Below are 22,908 nucleotides of genomic sequence, written 5' to 3'. Positions count from 1 at the left end.
CCTGGCTGAGTACTATAATTAAGCTTCTCAGGCCTGTGATTTGATAAGATGAAATACAGGGATATAAATTAAACCAAGACTTACTGTGTTGCAGGAAAAAAAAAAGCAAGGAAACGTTTTTTTTTTTTTTTAAGACTGGCAGTGCAAAATATTTTAAGACTGTGGTGTTTATGTTTTGTTTTGGGTTATGACATTGAGGATCGAATATATCAGAGATAACTAGTAAGCTACACACTGATGCAAACTTTTAACATACCCAATAGGAATCAACCAGAACTTAGCCGCAAAGAGGTACTTTTTTTTTTTTTTCCAAACTACAAATCTAGTAAAGTAAACATGAGCTCTAAAAATAAAGACAGTCTACACAATCTGGCAAACGTGTTTGACTCCAATATGTTAGGAAATGAAAAAAGAAGGTTGGGGGGGGAAGACAGTTAGGTTTAATGTGTCAAAATTACTCTTTGTGAGTAGTTAGTACACTTTCAAAAGATTATTCCAAAGTTATGACTCACTTTAGAGAGAAGAAAAAAGATGAGGAGAAGAAATCAAATGCTATTACTGGCTTCACATGCTTAAGATTTTCAAACTAAATACAAAGCAGAGCTCTTTTAAAAACTGTCAAGAATTAGTCCCTAATGAAAGAGAGACAAGAAAATCATATAAAAGTCACAATATAAGCACAACAAAACAAATGTGTAATTGCAGTTTTAAAAGCAAAGCAGGCTAGATAAGCCTTCAGGTCCCTATCAGAGCTATTACCATATCAGTGAAGCTAAATTTATACGCTAACTTTCTATGAAACACTTAGTATAAAGAGGCTTAGGTCAAAGATCTCCATTTTAGCTCCCCAATTAGAGTGTCTCATATGTCTGATCCACTATAGAAAGTGAATTATTTACATCTGCATAAATGTTCTTGATGTATATTTGGCTATTCTGGCCCACTGACAGCACATCAACCAATCGCAAAAAATATTACATAATCTGAGATGCTATGAACAACCAAACCTCACACAAAGTTGCACAACTTTAACTGTGTTACCCTACGGTGAGAAAAGGTACATTTCTTTTTTATATTTAAAGCATTTTAAAAAAAAAGAAAAGAAAGAAAAGAAAAATAATCTAAAGAGTTTTAGACTTCAAGGCAAGAACATATTTTGAACTTTTTTTTTTTTTTTTTTTTTTTTTTGAGACAGGGTCTTGCTCTGTCATCCAGGCTGGAGGGAAATGACATGATCTCAAGTTGGCTCACTGCAACCTCAGCCTCCCAGGTTCAAGTGATTTGCCTGCCTCAGCCCCCGGGTAGCTGGGACCACAGGTGCATGCCAACACACTTGGCTAATTTTGGTATTATTAGTAGAGACAGGTTTTCACTGCATTGGGCAGGCTGGTCTCAAATCTCTGACATCAGGTGATCCCCACTGCTTCAAACATCTTTAATCTTTTTTTTTTTTTTTTTTTTTTTTTTTTTTTTTTTTTAATGGAGTCTCACTCTGTTACCAGGCTGGAGTGCAGTGGCACAATCTCAGCTCACTGCAACCTCTGCCTCTGGGTATATCTTGAACTTTTAACTCACACCTTCATCTTATAAAAATTAAAATGCCAAAACAAATATAAAATAAAGAACTATATCAATACTAGAAACTAGGAATAGATGCCATTCATATGACAAAACTATTGAAGAATTTATGCAAGACATGGTAAGACAGATTGCGATGGAAGGAAGATGCCAAGAGCCAACTGGTGCCTTGTCTTCCTGAGAAAGGAGTTCTGTGACTGAGAGAGAAAGGGGATGAGACACTGACAAAAACACCTTTAGGCAAGAGCTACTGAATAGGGGAGTAGCTCTTCAGGCAAGAGCTACTGAATAGGGGAGCCGTAGAAAAATATAACGAACCCCACATCTGGTATCTGTTTCACCACTACCAATCAAGATTATTTGAAATAACTATGACCTAGAATGTATAGTGCAGTACACCAGATAATAATCAGAGAAATAAAAAATTTGTGTGAGAAACAATAGGCAGATGTACCAGGAAGGTAGACGAATAACTACAGTATTCAACTGGCATTGTGGCTAGCAAAAAACTGATTCTTTACAGAAGAAATTAGAGATAACTCCTTTGCTAGGACAGGCTGTAAGTTCACTCCTCTCAGGCTTCTGGATCAATGAACAGAAATGTAAACTTACATTACGCAGGTCTCTTATGCAGTATTTGAAAGGAAACTCTGTTAGTTTCTAGTTAGGTTAGTGCAGATGAATCCACCCTCAGGCCTTTACATATGAGACATCTCCTTGCATCAGGATGAATAAAATAAAAAGAGGAGAAGGAGAAGAAAAAAAAGTAAAAGAAAAAATAATACAGATCTATGAAAACATTCAGCAACAAAATGGAAAGGGAAAACATAACCCTCAAAATACAGAAGAGGGTGTAGTTTTGAAAACAAAACTGGAAATAGAAGTAAATTTTAATTAAAATCGCACCACAAAACTAAATAAATTCAGAAAAATGCAGATTCTTTGAAACAAGAGAGTAAAGATCAGATAATAAGTAACAGTCTGAGGTTTCACTAACAGTAAAGAAGAAATAAACAAGGAGCTGGAAGAAAGAAAACAATAAGCAGCAGCAGCCTAGCCCATATGGTGAGATCTCATCTCTACGAAAAATAAGAAACATTAGCTGTGTGGTGTCATGTGCCTATCGTCCCAGCTACTTGGGAGGCTGAGGCTGGAGGATTTCTTGAGCCCAGGAGTTCAAGGCTGCAGTCAGTTGTGATCACACCACCGCACTCCAGCCAGAGTGTCACAGTAAGAGCCTGTATCAAAAAAAAAAAAAAAGAAAGAAAGAAATACGAAAAGTAAAAAATATATATAATGGCAGAAATAAAAACTACATAAAGATAACCACAGAAAATTGTGCAGAGAAGACTGCAACACACACTTCACAAAAGAGGATATCTAACTGGCCAATAAGCATAAGGAAAAGTGCTCAAACTCACTATTAATTATGAAAATCAAATGAAAACCATAAGATATCACTATGCACCTACCAAAATGGCTAAAAAAAAAAAAAAAAAGCAGGAGTGTATAGCCAAGAATGTGGAGAACTCTCATACATTATTTGTAAGAGTATAAATTGAGCAGAGTAACTCTGGAAAACTCCAGCAATATCTACCAAAGCATACTCTACGACTTTGTCCCTCAAAGTGTGTTCATGGATCAGTATAATTGGCATCATCAAGAGTTTGCTAGAAATGCAATTTTTCAGACTATACCCCAGACCTGCTGATTCACAATCAACATTTTATTAAGAGCCCAGTTAATTCATATGCACGTTAATGTTTGAGAAGTGCTGTCCTATAACTTTTTAGTTCCACTCCTAGTTATATGCCCAACAAAAACACATACAAGGGTCCACCAAAAGATATACAAGAGTGTTCAACAGAGGCACTATTTGAGGTAGCTAAAAACTGGAAATTACTCAAACACCCATCAATGGATAAGCAGATTGTTATATATTCATAAAATGAGAATGAACAATCTCATTTTGGACAAGTCCCATAAGTATAATATGAACAAGTTCCATACATATAATCATGAGCAAAAGAAAGCAGACAGAAGAGGCCTGTATTGTTCATTTTATATAGAGTACAAAAACAGGGAAACTAATCTCTGCTATTAGAAGTCAGATGGTGGTTAGCCTTTGAGGAGATGGGTGTGTAGTAGTCACTGGAAGGGAATATGAGAAAGGTTTCTGCGATACTTAAGTGTTCTGTTTCTTAATGTGGCCAGTAAGTGTATAAAAAATGTGCTTCACTAGTCATTCAGAAAATGAGAACTAAATGACAGAGACATGTCACTATACAGAAACAAGAATAACTTAAATTATAAAGACTGTCAGTACCACTGTTAACAAGATTACAGAGCAACTTGAACTGTCAAACAAAGCTGGTGAAAAGCAAAATGGTACAATCACTTTTTTTTCCTTATTCTTCTTGAGATAAGTCTCACTCTGTTGCCCAGGCTGGAGTGTAGTGACATGATCTCAGCTCAGTGCAACTTCTGATTCCCAAGTTCAAACGATTCCTGCCTCAGCCTCTCTAGTAGCTGGGCACACAGGCATGTGCCACCACGACTGGCTAATTTTTATATATTTTTGTAAAGACGGCGTTTCACCATGTTGGCCAGGCTGGTCTCAAACTTCTGATCTCATGTGAATCACCCACCTTAGCCTCCTAAAGTGCTGGGATTACAGGCGTGAGCCACCACGCCTGGCCGATACAATCCTTTTGAAAAACTGTACAGAAGTTTCTTATGGAGTTACTTCTTTCTTATAAAGACACTTACGGGGCAATCAATAATTCTACTCAAAGGTATTACCCAGAATAAATTAAGATAATACACAAAGACTTACATATAAATGTTCATAACAGCTCTACTCATAGTTTCCCCAAACTGGAAATAGCCCAAATATCCAACAGGCTAACAGATGAGCAAATTGGGGTACATCCATAAAATGAAATATGAATCAACAAAAAAGAACATGTACAATGTAAATATAAATGTGGACAAGACTCAAAAACATCATGCTGAATTTAAAAAGCTGGACACAAAAAGAGCACATATTATAATAACTGCATTTAATCAATTTCTAGTAAATGCAAAACTAATCTGTAGTGCCAGAAAGTAGTTGTCTGGAGATGAAGGTGGCTGAGTATGAAGGAATTTTTTTTTGGTGGGGGCGGGGAAATGAAAGAAATTCATATCATGATTGTAAAGTGTTATCTAGCTGAATATATTTATCAAAATTCAATGAACTCAATTCAATTGTGTGTGTGTGTGTGTGTGTGTGTGTGTGTGTGTGTGTGTATATATATAAATTTTTTTTGTTTTTTGAGACAAGGTCTTGCTCTGTTGACCAAGCTGGAGTGCAGTGGTGCGACTGAGGCTCACTGCAACCTCCATCTCCCAAGCGATCTTCTGAACTCAGCCTCCTGAATAGCTGGGACTTCAGGTGTGTGCCACCATTCCTGGCTAATTTTTTTTTATACAGACAGGGTCTCGCAATGTTGCCAGGTCTGGTCTTGAACTCCTGGGCTCAAAAGACCCTCCTGTCTCAGCCTCCCAAACTGCTCCCAGCCACTTTATTATATATACATTGTACTCTAATAAAACTCATGTTAAGAATAGTCAATGATAAACCAAGCAAAAAATATTTCAACATATTTTCAAAGACATAATATTCTTATTCTATAAAGATAATGTCAATAATATAATAACAAAACTTCAGTATCCCATCAGAAAATGTGAAGAGCACTGTGGATTTCCAGAATGCCGAAAAGCTTGGCAAAAGAAGAATTTCATGGACATCTGAGCACTGACAGCTTTCTATCTTTGAAAAAAATGCAGATGTAAACTCAATGCTTGTAAACATTCTCTTAATCAGAAGCTGACTTAGTGAAATTCTTTTGGAATAGTAACCTAAGTCCCAAATATATAAGGGCTACATCCTAGCAAAAAGTGTCATCAGAAAATGGGGTTAGCAAAAGCTATCCTGAGATTCACTGTACCTATTCCAGCCATGGGTGGTCACCTCACTTCCAAAAAGATTCCACATTTGCAATTAAGCAAGGAACTCTACTGTGTTTGAGCGTACACATTCCTTCCACTACCTGAAATGCTACAGTTGGCATCAGACATGAGATTACAACAGACACACCACCACTGTTGTTAGAGTTTGAAAGAAGCGCTGGGAAGGCAAATAAGGAAACTGCTGCCTAAGGAAGGCTGGGTGATTAGAGGCATTAGAGAGTTGAGTGAGTTTTTTTCTGGAGTAGCCATGTAAGAATCCACAGACTCTTCCCCTGCTATGGTCTAAACATAAACCCCCAAATTCAAATGTTGAAACTTACATAAGTTAATAATAATAGAATTAAGAGGTAGGGCTTTAAGAAGTAATAAGTCATGAGGGCAGAACCCTCATGAATGGGAGTAGGGCCTTTAGAAAAGGGCTTCAGGTGCCAGGCATTGTGTCTCATGCCTGTAATCCTAGCACTTTAGGAAGCTGAGGCAGGCAGATCACTTGAGGTCAGGAATTCAAGACCAGCCTGGCCAACATGGTGAAACCCCATCACTACCAAAAAGAAAAAAAATACACAAAGAATACAAAATTAGTTGGGTGTGGTTGCACATGACTGTAATCCCAGCTACCCGGGAGGCTGAGGGAGGAGACTTGCTTGAACCCAGCAGGCAGAGGTTGCAGTGAGTTGAGATCACATCATTGCACTCCAGTCTGGGCAATAGAGTGAAACTCTGTCTCAAAAAAAAAAAAAGTGTCCAAAAAACATGAAAAAATTCTCATCATCACTGGTCATTAGAGAAATGCAAATCAAAACCACAATGAGATACCATTTCACGCCAGTTAGCATGGCAATCATTAAAAAGTCAGGAAATAACAGATGCTGGAGAGGATGTGGAGAAATATGAACACTTTTACACTGTTGGTGGGAGTGTAAATCAGTTCAAACATTGTGGAAGACAGTGAGGTGATTCCTCAAGGACCTAGAACCAGAAATACCATTTGACCCAGCAATCCCATCACTGGGTATAACCCAAAGAATTATAAATTGTTCTACTATAAAGACACATGTACACATATGTTTATTGCAACACTGTTCATGACAGCCAAGACTTGGAACCAACCTAAAAGCCCATCAACAACTGACTGGATAAAGAAAATATGGCACATATCCACCATGGAATACTATGCACCCATGAATGGGAGTGGGGCCATAAAAATGGATGAGTTCGTGTCCTTTGCAGGGACGTGGATTAGGCTGGAAACCATCATTCTCAGCAAACTAACACAAGAACAGAAAACCAAACACCGCATGTTCGCACTCATAAGTGGGAGCTGAACGATGAGAACACATGGACACAGGAAAGGGAACATCATACACCAGGAACCTGTCAGAGAGTGGGGACTAGGGGAGGGATAGCATTAGGAGAAATACCTAATGTAGATGATGAGTTGATGGGTGCAGCAAACCACCATGGCATGTGTATACCTATGTAACAAACCTGCACATTCTGCACATGTATCTCAGAACTTAAAGTATAATAATAATAAAAGGGGGCTTCAGAAAATGATTTCACTCTTTTCTGCTCTTCCACCATGTGAGGACACAGTGTTCCTCCCCTATGGAGGATGCAACAACAAGGTGCCATCTCAAAAGCAGAGAGCAGTCCTCACCAGATGCCAATCCTGCTGGTACCTTGATCTGTTTTTCCAGTCTCCAGAACTGTAAGAAATTCATTTCTATTGTTTACAAATTACCCAGTCTGCTACATTTTGTTACAGCAGCACAAATGGACTAAAACAGAAATGGGTACCAAGAATGGGGTGTTGCTACAACAAATACCTGAAAATAGGAAAGTGACTTTGAAATTGGGTGATAGATACTGGCTGGAACAGTTTTGAAGTGAATGCTGGAAAAGGCCCATATTGCTGTGAACACAGCATTAAAGATGATTCAGGTGAGGGCTTAGAAGAAGAGGACAGCTATAAAGAAAGCCTCAGTCTTAATATCTAAGTGGTAGTGAATAGAATGTTGATAGAAATATGGATAGTAAAGACCATTTGAATGAGGTGTTATACAAAAATAAGTAATATCTTATTAGAAACTGGAGGAAAGGCCATTCTTGTTATACAATGGCAAATAACTTGGTTGAATTGTGTTTGTGTCCCATTGCTTTGTAGAAGGCAGAATTTACAGGCAATGAAGTAGAATATTTAGTAGAAGAAATTTCTAAGCAAAATACTCTAGGTGCCATATGGACTCTCTTAACTGCTTGTAATAAACTACAAAAGGATATGAATTAAAGACAGAATTTATAATAAAACAGAAGCAGAACATAAAGATTTGGAAAATTCTCAGCCTGGCCATGTAAAGAATAAAAAATGTGTTTGGAAGAAAACATAAAGGTATGGCCAACCAGCTATTTGATATAAAGACTAGTATGGATAGAAGAAAGCCGGATACTATTCATTAAGACAATGGGAAAATAACCCCAAAGGTATTTCAAAGACCTTTGAGGCTACCACACCCGTCACAAGTCCACAATGTCAGAACCGTGAGGGCAGAACAGTTTTAAAGGAAGGATCCAAGGTGCCCATTGACCTTGGGGCTCACTGCTCCAGGATGCCTCAAGTCTGCTCCCAGAATTCTGCTACGGTATTCCTTGGCCACCCCAGCTTTGGCTCGAGTGAGCCCAAGTACCCTCTGGAGTGGTGGCCAGAGCTGAACAAGTCGTAAATCTTGAGAGCATCCACATGGTGCTAATTCTGCATGTCTGTAGGGTGCACAAGCTGTGGAGGCATGGCTACCTTCACTTAGATCTCAAAGGATGTCTCGGAGAGCCTCAGGGTCCAGGCAAAAAAATGCCATATGGTGGAGCTACTGTAGATAGCCCCTACAAGGGCAATGCCTAGTGGTGCCCTGGATGCAAAGCTACTGCAACGAGTCCCTATTAGGGCAATGTCTAGTGAGGCCATGGGAGCAGGGCCACTTCTGAGATCTCACAACTGTAGAGCCACCAGAGTGTGATCTCAGCCTGGAAGAGCTGCAGGCACCCGACTCCAATCCATGAGAACTGCTGTGTGGGCTGTGCTCACAAAGCTGTAACAGAGGCAGGGCCTTCCAGGGCCTTGGAGCCCAAGTCCACCCCTGTGTATACAAAAGTAAGACATGGAATCAAAGAAGATTATTCTCAAGCCTCAAGACTTCATGTTTGCTTTATTAGGTTTTAGACTTACTTGGAACCTATTATCCCCTTCTTCTTGACCATTTTTTCTCTTTTGAAACGGGAATGTCTATCCTATGCCCATCTTGTCATTGTACTTTGGAAGAATATAAACCTGTTTGATATCACAGGCTCACAGCGGAAGGGAAATTTGCCTCTGGATGAATCTTACCTTTAGTCTCACCCACATCTGATTTAGAGATGAGATTCTGGACTTTAGAATTTTGAAATGGTGCTGGAACAAGTTAAGACTTTTGGGGCTACTGGGATGCAATTAATATATTCTGCATGTGAGGAGAACAGGAATTTTGGGAGCAGGGGTGGAATTTATGGTCTGAATGTTTTCCTCAAAATTAATATGTTAAAACTTTACTGCCAATATGATAGTATACAGAGGTAGAATCTTTAAGAGGTGATTAAGTCATGAGGGCAGGGCACTCATGAATGGGATTAGGGCCCTTAGAAAAGGGCTTCAGGGAATAGAGTAGCTCTCTTCTGCTCTTCCATATGTAAGGACACAGTGGTCCTCCCTTATGGAGGACGCAGCAACAAGGCACCATTTGGGAGTAGAGACATCTCAGACACTAATCCTGCTGGCACCTTAATCTTGAACTTCTCAGCTTCTAAAACTATAAGATATGAATTTCTATTGCTTATAAAATACCCAGTCTGTGGTATTTTGTTATAGTAGCACAAACCAACTAAGAACCTCCCTCTGACAAATTAAGCCCAATGGGTAAAAGAGGGAAAGGGAAGGTAACTTAAGGCATTATTTACGGGTTTCACTTCAGAGATTCCCAAAGGGAGCTGAAAAGCTAGGAAGATAAGAAAGGTATGGTGGAAGATCATCGCATATTCCTCTCAGTTGAGTAATCAGCAACTTTGCAAGCAAGTATTGCATAAGAGCTGACGTTTATTTAGATGTGGGACAGTATAAGCGTAGAAGAGTAAAATGCTTTAACTCTTGCTAACACAACTGTCTTTATAGGAGAAATAACAAAGCATACAAAAGTGGAATTAAATTGATCATAATGGTTTTAAATGTAGGAGGGGTGATAAAGTTATGAAGAGCTTTGTTTTCCCTGATCTTTCCTGAAGAAGTGGCTGTATTAGGCTATTCTTGCATTACTATAAAGAATATTTGAGTCTGGGTAATTTACAAAGAAAAGAGGTTTAATCGGATCACAGTTCTGCAGGCTGTACAGGAAGCACAGCACCAGCATCTGCTGCTGGGGAGACTCTGGGAGCTTACAGTCATGGCAGAAGGTGAAACAGGAGCTTGCTTATCATACAGCAAGAGCAGAGCAAGGTGGTGAGGAGGCGCCACACACTTTTAAACAACCAGATCTCGAAAGAACTCATTCAATATCACAAGGACAGTACCAAGAGGATAGTACTTAACCATTCATGAGATACCACCCCTATGATCCAATCATCTTCCACCAGGCCCTACCTCCAACACTGGGGATTACAATTCAACATGGGGTTTGGGTGGGACTCAGATCCAAACCATATCAGTGGCCAAAGAATGGACAGGTTCTGCTTTAAAGAGGTGGCCAGGTGGGGTGGCTCACCCCTGTAATCCCAGCACTTTGGGAGGCTCAGGCAGGCGGATCATGAGGTCAAGAGCTCAAGACCATCCTGGCCAACATAGTGAAACCTCGTCTCTACTAAAAACACAAAAATTAGCTGGGCGTGGTGGTGTGTGCCTGTAGTTCCAGCTACTCAGGAGGCTGAGGCAGGAGAATCACTGGAACTGGGAGGCAGAGGTTACAGTGAGCCAAGATCACGTCACTGCATTTTAGCCTGGTGACAGAGCAAGACTCCGTCTCTAAATAAATAAATAAATAGATAGATAGTTTAATGGTGTGAATAACTTGACTTTACAAGTTTATGCTAAATCCTTTTAGAAAATTCTGTAGGTAAGACTGATTTGCACATTTTTTTGTGCAATTGGATTAAAACCAATTGGATTAAAATTAGTGTTTGAAGTTTTCAAAGTTCACTTAAATAGGAATACAACATTTGCACTAGGAAACAGAAAGACCATTCCTTTTGGAAGAACATATGGGCTGGGTGTGAAAAATAAAAAGGAAACTAAAACAAAACAAAAATTAATGAACATCATTTCCAGAATGACCCATGTTTCCCAGACAAATAGAATTAAAATTGTCACAAGGCCATTTAACTTCTTTGTTTCAGGCATAATTATATTTAGGTAAAGATAATCATGCTGGACCAAAACCAACTGAGATAAAAAGGAATGATTGGAAATAGAAGATAAAGTCTTGGGAAATAACTTCTTCCATTTGGATATATTTAGAACCTTGGCTTGAGGCTTCAGTTTCTGCAACTTCTGGATTGAGAAGGAAGATGCTAACAAAAGGTAGATCTTTAGAGGTTTACAATGATATGTAAGAGAATGTGTTTTTAAATTTGGATAAATATCCCCAAAGGAGTTATGAATTCCACTTTTTTTTAGAGAAAGAATTTGAGATCTAGGAAAAGATGGCAGCCCACTGAAGGGTAAGTGTACCTCCTGCTAATAATCAGAAACTCCAGCTCCAGGACAGAAAAAGCCAAGGAGGACTGAGCAGGCAGCCAAGAAGCATGTGGCAGGAGCAACTTGATATTTATGGGTGACTAGTGAGAGGGCACAGAGCTCTGTGCTCCAAGAAAAGCCACACTTCCTAGTCCCCACCCTATAAAGGGTTCACAGTGCTTATCCTACACCTCCTCCAAGCTGAAAGAAGAAACAGGGGTAGAGAAGATCACATGAGTTCTGGCAAAAAGTTTTATAAAAGCTACATTCACCAGGTAGGGGATGTGTGTGCATGTGTCTGTAAAGGAATATTATCGTTTTAAAAAAAACAACACCCAATTCCACAACACAACAAAATCCCAACCAGAAAACTGAAGAGGCCTGTGTATCCCAGTCCCTACAGCAAAGGGGCTAAAAGCTGTGGAGTGGGCCCCAGGGGAGGGAGAGGGTCAGAAGTCACCACGCTGAGGGCCACATGGAGAATGCCAAGTTCTATTTGGCCCTAGGCAGTGACCCAGACCCCAGTCCTTGGGCTGCCAGGCTAAGGAAATGCCAGGCTTCCTTCCAACTGAAGGGGCCTGCAGTCTCAAAGTCTCCTCTAGGCTGCAGCACACATGCTATTTAGAAACCAGTCTGGCTGAGACAGGACCATGACCAGCCCCCTTCCATGCTGCTCGAAGACCACCAAACCATCCCTGGAATTGAGAAAGGCAATAATACAGTGAAAAGATCCTAATCTTTGGAAATGACCAACCAGAAGGAGAAGCTAAATATCATGCGAGAACATTTGATGAACCAAGTCATGGCAAACCTAAGGACACCAGCTTCCTGGAGGTTCAAATTAGTCCCTTGAGCAAAGTCCACGATTATGAAGAACACGTACAGAAACACTGGAAGGACAAAGCCCACAAATACTATTTGGTGATGAGCACTGTACAGAGGAAAAGACACTCCAAAAACCTTTGTTAAGCCAATATGATGTCTCTGAGAAGACACGCTGGGCACTGAATACACCTTTTTGACGGAGCAACCCACTGCCAAGTCCTGACGAGGAGGCTCTGTGCGTTCCGGATGTTCCAAGAGACTCAAAAGCTGAAGAAGCAAAACCAGGCTTTAAAAGTTGCAGCAGCAGCAGGAGCAGCTCAAAAAAAGACCAGAGGAATCCAGAGAGCCCTGCCAAAGCCTGACCAGAAGCACTCAAAGAAAGTAAAATCTGTTAAATTTTTTTTTTAATTAAGAAAACCGAATAGACATTTCTCTAAACAAGATACAAAAATGGGCAATACATAATAGGTGCTCAGCCTCACTAATCATTAGAGAAATGCAAATCAAAACCATAAGGAGACACCACCTTATACCTGCTAAGCTCAATACTATTTTAAAAAACAGAAAATAATAAGCATTGGCAAAGATGTGGAGAAATTGGAACTCTTAGGCACTATTGCTAGGAATGTAAAATGGTACATACAGCCCCTGTGGAAATGAGTATGGCAATTCCTCAAAAAAATCAAAAATAGAATTACCATATAATCCAGCAATTCTACCTATGAGTACATACCCAAATGAATTGAAAGCAGGGTTTCAAAGGGATATTTGTACACTCAAGTTCATAGTATTATTCACAATAGGCAAAAGGTATTAATAACCCAATGTCCATTGGCAGATAAATCAGTAAACCAAATGTGGTATATACCTACAGTGGAATAATATTCAGCTTAATACTCATATATCATATGACATGATATAGCATGGAGCAATCTTGATAACTTTATGCTAAGTGAAACAGTCCAAAAGCCAGTCCAAATGCTGTATGACTTGTATTAGGCTGTTTTTGCATTGCTATAAAGGAATACCTGAGGCTGGGTAATTTATGAAGAAAAGAGGTTTATTTGTTTCACAGTTCTGCAGGCCATATAGGAAGCATGGCACTGCTATCTACTTAGCTTCTGGTGAGGCCTCAAAAAGTTTCCAATCATGGCAGAAGGAAAAGGGGGAAAAGGCATGCCACACGGCAAAAAGAAGAAAAAGAGACAGGTCGTGCGGGAGGGGGGCACCACACTCTTTTAAACAAACAGATCTTGCATGAACTCAGAGCAAGAACTCACTTATTATTGTGAGGACAGCACCAAGCCATTCATGAGGGATACACCTCCTACAGGCCCCACCTCCGACACTGGGGATTACATTTCAACATGAGATTTGGAGGGGACAGACATCCAAACTGTATCAGCATTATATGAGGTACCTACAGTAGTCAAATTCATAGAAACAGAAATGGTTACCAAGGGCTAGGGGGAGAAGGAATGGGCAGTTGTTCAATGGGCACAGAGTTTTTGTTTTGCAAGGTGAAGAGTTCTGGAGATGGATGGTGCTGATGGTAGCACAATGATATGAATGTACTTTAATATCACTGAAATGTACACTTAAAAATGGTTAAGACAGGCTGGGCATGGTGGCTCACGCCTGTAATCTCAGTACTTTGGGAGACTGAGGTGGGCAGACCACGAGGTCAGGAGTTCAAGACCAGCCTGATCAACATGGTGAAACCCCATCTCTACTAAAAATACAAAACTTAGCTGGGCGTGGTGGTGCGTGCCTGTAATCCCAGCTACTCGGGAGGCTGAACTTGGGAGGCAGAGGTTGCAGTGAGCCGAGATCGTGCCACCGCACTCTAGCCTGAGTGACAGACCACATACTCTGTCTCAAAAAAAAAAAAAAAAGATATCTCAGCCTTCTTGCTATACCAGACCTTTGATATAAATGACAGTAGAACAGTCTAGTGGTAGGTCTCCATGGAGCCCTCTGGCAGCGATGTCCCCAGTTAAATGCAGGTGCTATATGAACAAGCAAGATGGAAATCTGTAGTATTACTAGGTACTGTGCATGCAGTTTAATCTGAAGCATTAAATTCCCATGGACCTCACAGGGAGTGCCAATCAGAGACCTATGATGGTTAAGGGAAATTAAGTTTAAATAACTTCCCAGGACCAAGAAGAAAGCCCAAGGCCTTGCTGACCTGTTTTGAGTTTTACATAAACATATCACACACATAAGACTGTTACTATTTTTTGGAGGGCTTTTGTGGGTGCAGCTTCCACAAAACTTTGAAAATATAAACATAGGATATTTAAATCCATGCCAGTGATTGAGTTCTTGCACTAAGACTGAAATGGCTAAAACTTGCCATGGCTGTCCTGTCTCTACCTTTTAGGAAAAAATTCTACGGCCAGGCACGGTGGCTCACACCTGTAATCCCAGCCCTTTTGGAGGCTGAGGCAGATGGATCACCTAAGATCAGGAGTTTGAGACCACCCTGGCCAACGTGGTGAAACCATATCTGTACTAAAAATACAAAACTTAGCTGGGCATGTTGGCGGGTACCTGTAATCCTAGCTACTCAGAAGGCTGAGGCAGGAGAATCACTTGAACCCAGGGGGCGGAGATCATGCCACTGCACACCATCCTGGGCAACAGAGTGAGACTCGAAAAAAAAAGTTCTAAAAATGTATCATGACTAGTATGACAGGAGAGGGTGTGTAAATGTAATACCAACATAAAATTACGTGTGATATAAATGCGTTACAATCCAAATGTGTTCGCTCTTCTATGTGCTGGTTTTTGTGGAGGCCAAGAAAGATTCTGAATAAATGGCATGAACTGATGAAAATTATTTAATTTAGGGAGCATAATATATTTTAAACATGTATTCTTATTTTTATCAAACATATGTACATAATTTAAAAAATCAAATACTTCTACAACAAAAGTTGATTCAGTAAGAACTGAAAAAAATCATAAAATTTATTTTAAATAATAATTAATTTAAATAATAAATTTACTTATTTTTCAGCCTGACAAGAGTGAAACTTGTTTAAAAAAATTAAAATTAAAATTAAAAAATTTTTAAAAATTAGCAAAGGACCTGAATAAGCATTTTCCACAGATGACATATAAATGGCCAACAGGTATAAGAAAAAGTGTTCAACATTACTAATCATCAGGGAAATGCAAATCAATACCACAGTGGCATATCACCTCATACTTCTTAGGATGGCTATTATCAAAGAGACAGAAGACAAGAAGTATTGGTGAGGATACTGAGAAAAAGGAATCCTTGCACACTGTTGGTAGTGATGTAAACTGGTCTAGCCATTTTGGAAAATAAGGAGTTTCCTCAAAAAAGTATAAATAGGATTACTATATAGATCCAGCAATCCCACTTCTGGGTATATGTCCAAAGGAAATGAAATTAGTATTTTGAAGAGGTATCTGTACTCCACCTTCACTGCAGTATTATTAACATTAGTCAAGATACAGAAATAACCTAAGTGTCCATCAATGGATGAGTGGATAAAACATTGTGTATATATGCACACATACACACACGAATATTATTCAGCCTTAAGAAAGAAGGTATCCTACCATTTTCAACAACATGGCTGAACCTGGAGTACATTTGCTAAGTGAAATAAACCAGACACAAAACAAAAAATATTACATGATCTCACTTGCATATGAGATCTAAAAAAGTAAAATTCATAGAAGCAGAGAATAGAATAGTGGTTAACAGGAGTAGGCCAGGGAAGGTGGAGGAAATTAGGAGATGTTGGTCATAGGGTAAAAAGCTTCAGTTCTATAGGATGAATAAATTCTAAAGATCTAATGTACATCACGGTAAGTATAGTTAATAGCACTAGACTGTATATCTGAAATCTGCTAGGATAGATCTTAAGTATTCTCACCATACATGTACAAAATGGTAATTGTGAGGTAATTATATTTTAATTAGCTTGACTACAGTCATCATTTTACAATGTATATCAAAACATTACATTGTATACCTTAATTATATGTATATCAATATATGTAATTTTAATTTAAAAATAGATAAATACCAGAAGCTCTAAGGGAAAAAAACAAGTCCCTTAGCAAACTAGGAATAGAAGGGAACTTCTTTGGTTTCATGAATTGGATCTATGAAAAAACCAACAGCTAACATTCTACTTAATGGTGAAAAGACTAAATGCTTTCCCTCTAAGATGGGGGAACAAGGCAAGGATATCAACTCTCACCATTGCTATTCAACATTGTAAAGGACATCCTAGCCAGCATAATCTGTGGGAAGTGGGTGAGGTGGGCAGGGAGAGTATACAGATTGAAAGGAAGAATGTAAAACATCTTTATTTACAGAACACAGATCATCTACGTAGAAAATCCTAAAGAACCTACACAAAGCTATAGAACTAATAAATGAGTTTAGCAAGATCGTAGGATACAAGGTCAATATTTAAAAATCAATTATGTTTCTACACATCAGCAACAAACTATTAGATACTGAAATTTTAAAATCCTACCTACAAGAATATAAAAAATAAGAAATACTTGTAAATAAATTTATCAAAGTATGTGTAAGACATGTATTGTGAAAACTACAAAACACTGATGAGAGAAATCAAAGAAAATATCAATAAATGGAGAGTGTAAAATATGCTCACTGGTTAGAAGATGGGAAACGTCAGAAGTCAATTCTCTTCAAATTGATTTATAGACTCAAATCAGTCCCAACAAAATCCAAGCAGGCTTTTTTTGCAGAAAACATCATTCTAAAATGTATATGGAAATGCAAATGACTTATAATAGTCAAAACAGCTTTGAAAAAGAACACAGTTGGAAGAATTAAACTACCTGATTTCAAAAATTACAGCAAAGCAGAAGTAAAGACAGCGTGTTATTGGAATATGGATAGACATATAGATCAATATATAGAAAAGAGTCCAGAAATAGACTAACAGATACTTAGCAAATTCATTTTCAACAATGATACCAAGGTAATTCAATGAGGGAATTGAAGCTAGTCTTTTCAATAAATGGTACTAAAATAATTCATATTTGAATGCAAAAAATAAACCCAAATTATTAACTTTCACCTTATATTAAAAATTAATTCAATGGTTCCAAAAGTAAATTGCCTAAGATCCATGGTCATATTCCATAATATAGTAATTTTCATCAATACCACACTGCTTTAACTGTGGGAAAGATGGAACACTGTATGAAATAATAAAAATAAAAGTATTAACATTAAATACTAAAAAATTTCATAATGAATAACAGGCCTAAATATAAGAGCTGAAACCATAAAACATCTAGAAGAAAACATTTGAAAAAACCTTTGCAGCCAGGCACAGTGGCTCTTGCCTATAATCCCAACACTGAGAAGCCGAGGTGAGAGGATCACCCGAGTCCAGGAGTTTGAAAACAGCCTAGGCAACATAGTGAGATCCTGTCTCTACAAAAATAAAACAAATTAACCAGGAATGGTGGTGTATGCCTACAGTCCCAGCTACTCGGGAGGCTGAGATGGGAGGACCACTTGAGCCTGGGAGGTCAAGGGTGCAGTGAGCTGTGTTCACACCACTGTATTCCAGCCTAGGCAACAGAGCAAGATCCTGACTCAAAAAAAAAAAAAATCTTTGCAATCTTGGCATAGGTAAAAATTTCCTAAGTAGTATACAAAAAAGATGAACCATAAGAGAATAAAATATTGAACTTCAAAATTTTTAACATCTGCTCTTCAAAAGACACTAAGAAATGAAAAGATAAGTCATAAACTGGGAGAAATATTCAAAGACCATGTTTCTAATAAAAGAGATGTAACCAGAGTAGGAATTCTTAATTCAAATATAAGAAGGCAAACAACTCAAGGCATGAACAGATACTTCACCAATGAGACATATATATGGCAAATAAATACATGAAAAGATGCTCAACACTATTAGTCATTAAGGAAATGCAAATTAAAACCACCATGAATAGTTAACAATACCAAGGCTTGTGAGGATGTAGAACATGTGGAACCCTCATACATTGCTTATGAGAATGCAACTTTGGAAAATAGTTTTGCAATTTCCTATAAAGTTAAACACAGACATGCCATATGGCTCAGCGGTTCCTCTCTTGGGCATTTAACAGTGAAAAACAAAAACATGCCCACATAAAGGCTCATATACAAATATTCAGCAGTGTTATTCATAATAGCTAAAAAAAATGAAAGCAACCCCAATGTCTATCAAAAGTTGAATGAATAAGCAAAATAGGCTTACCTATGCAACGAATACAGTTCAGTAATGAAAAGTAATCAACTACTGATAACATGGAACAACAGGGATGAATTTTAAATTATGCTAAATGGAAGAAGCCCGACTCAAAAGACTGCAGATCATATGATTTCATTACATGAATTCTAGAAAAGGCAAAACTACAGTGAGGTAATGCATATGTTAATTAGCAAGATTTAGTCATTCTACAATGTATATATACTTCAAAATAATGGTGTACACAGTAAATATATACAATTTTATCTGTCAATTAAAAATATATAAATAAAAATTAATTATATAAAATAAAAGGCAAAACTAGAGTGACAGCAGATCAATGGCAGCTAGATGCTGAGGGTAGGCTGAGGAGGCTGACTACAAAGATGCACAAAGAAACTGGTTTAATCAAAATGTTCTGTATTATGATTGTGGTGATGGTTACACAACTATATACATTTATCAGAACACATCAAATTGAACACTTAAAGTCAGAATTTTATGTAAATTATACCTCAATATAAGTCATTTTAAAAAATAATTTTTAAAAAGACTTTTAAAATTACAATATTTAAGTTATATATGTATAGTCATGTATCACTTAACAATAGGGATACATTCTAATAAATGTGTCATGAGGTGATCTTGTCATTATGTGACTATCATACAGTGCACTTATACAAACCTCAATGGTACAGCCTACTATACACCTAGGCCATGTGGGATACCCCACTGCTCCTAGGTTACAAACCTGTACAGCATGTTACAGTACTGAACACTGTAGGCACCTGTAACACGAACACAATGCTAGGTATTTGTATGTCTAAGCATATCTAAGCATAGAAAAGGTAAAGTAAAAATTATACCTGTATAGGACACTTACCATGAATGGAGCCTGCAAGGTAAAAAACTGCTCTGCATAAGTCAGTGAGTGAATGGTGAGTGAATATGGTGACCTAGGATATTACTGTACACTACTATAGACTTTATAAACACTGTACACTCAGGCTTCAATAAATTTATTTTAAAAATTTATCTTTCTTTAATCACAAATTAATCTTAGCTTACTATAACATTTTCACTTTATAAACTTTTAAAATTTTTACAAAACATTTGGACTGTTTTATAATAACTTAAAACATATACAATAATATTTTTTCTATTTTTACATTTTTAAGTTGCCATACTTCTAAAACTTTTTGTTAAAAACGAAGACACAAACATGCACATTAGCCTATGCATACATAGGGCCAGTATCATTAAGATGTCACAGGTCATAGGAATTTTTCAGCCCCCTTATAAGCTAATGCGATCACTATCATATCTGTGGACCTTTCTTGACTGATAAATTGTGAGGCAACATGCACCAAATTGCAGTTACCCTTACATTTCTCAGTAGTGGGCATCTTGGAATTTGATAAACTGGGTTTTGTGATTACAGTGCAAAAATCCTTCTATGTATGATATAAAGAAATTTCTATCCATTTGTTCACAATAGTTACCACTGGGGCAAAAAGATGGAGCAGAGTATGAGGTGATCTCTTGTGCCTGAGGAAGCCAAAATGCATTAACGTCACCATTCAGCAAAGACCCATGATTTTGACAGGGAGAACTAGCTGTGCACTAGGTATCCTTCAAGTCTACCATTTGTAGTACTCATTAGCAGCTGAAGAAACCTTATCTCTTGCAACTGATGCAGACCCTGACAGTAGCAGATAAAGCAAATTAACACAACTTATGCTGCAGTTTTAAAAGTCAGCAGGAACACAAAGATGACTTTGCAGGTCATCTCACATTCAATGAGAAGGCTTTATTTCATTTAGGTGGAAAGATGAATCATCACGATATACACATGTGAGATCCTACCATATTATGATAGAACATGTAAGAGAGCCAACAAAAAGTAACGTTTTTTAAATGTATTTGACCTATTTGTTTATTGCTATTTTTCCCCACTAGAATCATGATATCCCATAATGAACGGGATTTTTGTCTTCACTGTTCACCGCTATATCCCTAGCATCCCTAAAATGCCTAGCATATACTAATTACTTAATATTTATTAATTATGCCCATGCAGATATTCAGTAAATATATGTTGTATGAATTTATGTTAATGTAGACACCATTTACAGCTAAATGATATAATAACCTTCCTTTATATGTTCCTTTCTTGTAACAATTTGACTGGAAGTTACTAATTGTTTTGTTTCTTTGTTCATTTGGTTTCTATGTACCAAATAAAACCTAACTTTCAAGCAGGTTGACTATTATTTTCTTCACATGATTTCTTCATTCCAAAATTTCCTAAAATGTATATGTATTCAGAATAAAGAACACATGCATATTTATAAAATTAGAGTTTTATGGAAGACTCTATCAATCAATAATACTATCTTTTTGTTTTCTTTTAGTTAGTTCTGCACTTCTATCCCTCTGTATATACTGTTTTCCCTATCTGGAAAACTCCCCACATTTGTCTCTGTTAACCTAGCCTATCTTAACTCAGCCTCCCTTATTACAGAATTCTTTATCATACTAGTTAATTTCAATCTTTGGATCCACTCTGACTCCCAACAAAATCCTAAACCCCTTAAGTGCCAGCAATATTCAGTATGTTTCTATATTTTCCACTGTTATAGCACATTTGATAAACGTTTAATGTGTTGACCTTGATGAATTTCAGTGAGACTAAAGAAGCTTGAGAATACAAAAATTCATGTAAAGCTAAGAAGACAAAGATATATTTCCATATTAAACTATTATGCATAAAACCTACCAGTAGTGTCTGTCCTTGGAAAATGAAGAAATGACCTGATATAACTATGGTGAGAACAAGATACCCAGATTCTTCATTGGAATCAAAAACCTTGAAAAAGAGAAAGAGAAAAATATGTAAAAGATAATACATTTCTATAATAACTGATAAACGTATAACAGTGATAATCAAGGTATTTTCTGATATTGATTTTTTTACCCTGAGCATTCTCTTTCCTTTCCCATTCATTTAATCTGTAACGCTTTCCTTACAGCTTCAAGTTTCTCCCATATATAGGCTAACAGCCAATATTTTGAAACAGAAAGACTATCAGATTAAGAATCATAAGATGTGGGTCCTGAGCCAACCACTTTTTAGTTACATTTTAATAAATCATTCACTCTCTTGAAGCCTCAGTATTCTTTCTATAAAATGGAGATAGTGCCTTAAAGAGTTGCTGTAAGACTTCATAGTCCCAATTTCTTCAGCCATGTAATCCATTTTTTTTTTTTTTTTTGAGACAAGAGTTTCACTCTTGTTGCCCAGGCTGTAGTGCAATGGTGCAATCTCAGCTCACAGCAACCTTTGCCTCGGGGGTTCAAGCTATTTTTTCCTACCTCAGCCTCCTGAGTAGCTTGGATTACAGGCATGCGCCACCATGCCCAGCTAATTTTTGTATTTTTAGTAGAGACGAGGTTATACCATATTGGTCAGGCTGCTCTCAAACTCCTGACCTCAAGTGATCCGCCTGCCTTGGCCTCCCCAAGTGCTGGGATTACAGGTGTAAGGCACCACACCTGGCCATCCATTTTTTTATAACCCCTTAACACCTGGTGCTTTCCTTTGGATGAGCTCTAGTTTGCCAGTGTCACTCTTAAAATATGGTGCCATAAACTTACTGTAATCCTCTTGGTATAGTCTAATTATCTCCCATTACTTGCAATAGTGTTGCCTATAATCACGTTAACCTTTTGAGGGGTAGTACCACTGAAGAGTTTGACCTTAAATCAATATAACCTCCTGAAACTTTATTACCTATGTTGGTAAATCATAATTCCCTTTATTCATCTTGAACCTAAACATAACACCTTAAATTAGCCCCATTATATTTTATCTTGTTAGATTTGATCTATAATTCCAACCTATTGAGATGTAGTGAGGAACCAAAGCAATTAAATCAAAATGTCAGGGAGGACATAACTGATGGATACATTCGAGTGGGATTTGGGTCTTAAGTGACTATACTATATACGTGGCTTTCATATTCTTAATAAACACTGTAAACATCCTTATACAAACAACAAGATAAATTACAGGCTCATCTTAATGCTCAAAGTTCAAAATACTTAACATATACCTAATTCAACTTAGATATGTTTTATAAGGTTACTACATTCTACTGAGAAATAATGCTCTTATAGTTCCATATATGGGGTTTGGAGTTTTAGTGCTATATTTAAATTCAGTATTTCCTGCTGTGTTTTCTCTAATCATTTCAAATTCCAAACTTAAAAAGAGAGTAACATTTTAGATGTCAAAGCAAATATGATAAGCCCTGCACTAATTCCTTCAATGGTTGTAATTCTCCCTCTTTCCCAATATTTGGAATTTGGTCAGTGGCACAACACTCTTCCCATCACAGTTTAAATGAATTATCCTGTGTGTTTCATGACTATTGCGAACCAGAAGCATAGATAGGATTCAAGCACAGC

General features: G+C 37.6%; 1 protein-coding gene across 3 annotated transcripts in view; it reads right to left on the bottom strand.

Moving 5' to 3' along the window:
* The window catches only part of REC114 (REC114 meiotic recombination protein), a 104,606-nt gene that overhangs the window by 60,928 nt on the left and 20,770 nt on the right, over positions 1-22,908 (bottom strand). For 2 of the 3 annotated variants that reach the window (XM_035259169.3, XM_035259170.3), the window contains exon 2: positions 21,218-21,307. The exons of the other annotated variant lie outside the window; for it this stretch is intronic. In XM_035259169.3, coding sequence (XP_035115060.3) covers positions 21,218-21,307 — 90 coding nt within the window. The remainder of the gene's footprint in view (positions 1-21,217; positions 21,308-22,908) is intronic. 3 annotated transcript variants of the gene reach the window in all.

Source organism: Callithrix jacchus, chromosome 8, assembly GCF_049354715.1.
Source record: "Callithrix jacchus isolate 240 chromosome 8, calJac240_pri, whole genome shotgun sequence".
Lineage (NCBI taxonomy): Eukaryota > Metazoa > Chordata > Mammalia > Primates > Cebidae > Callithrix > Callithrix jacchus.
The sequence above is the reverse complement of the archived record's forward strand: the minus strand, read 5'-3'. Positions and strand labels throughout refer to the sequence as shown.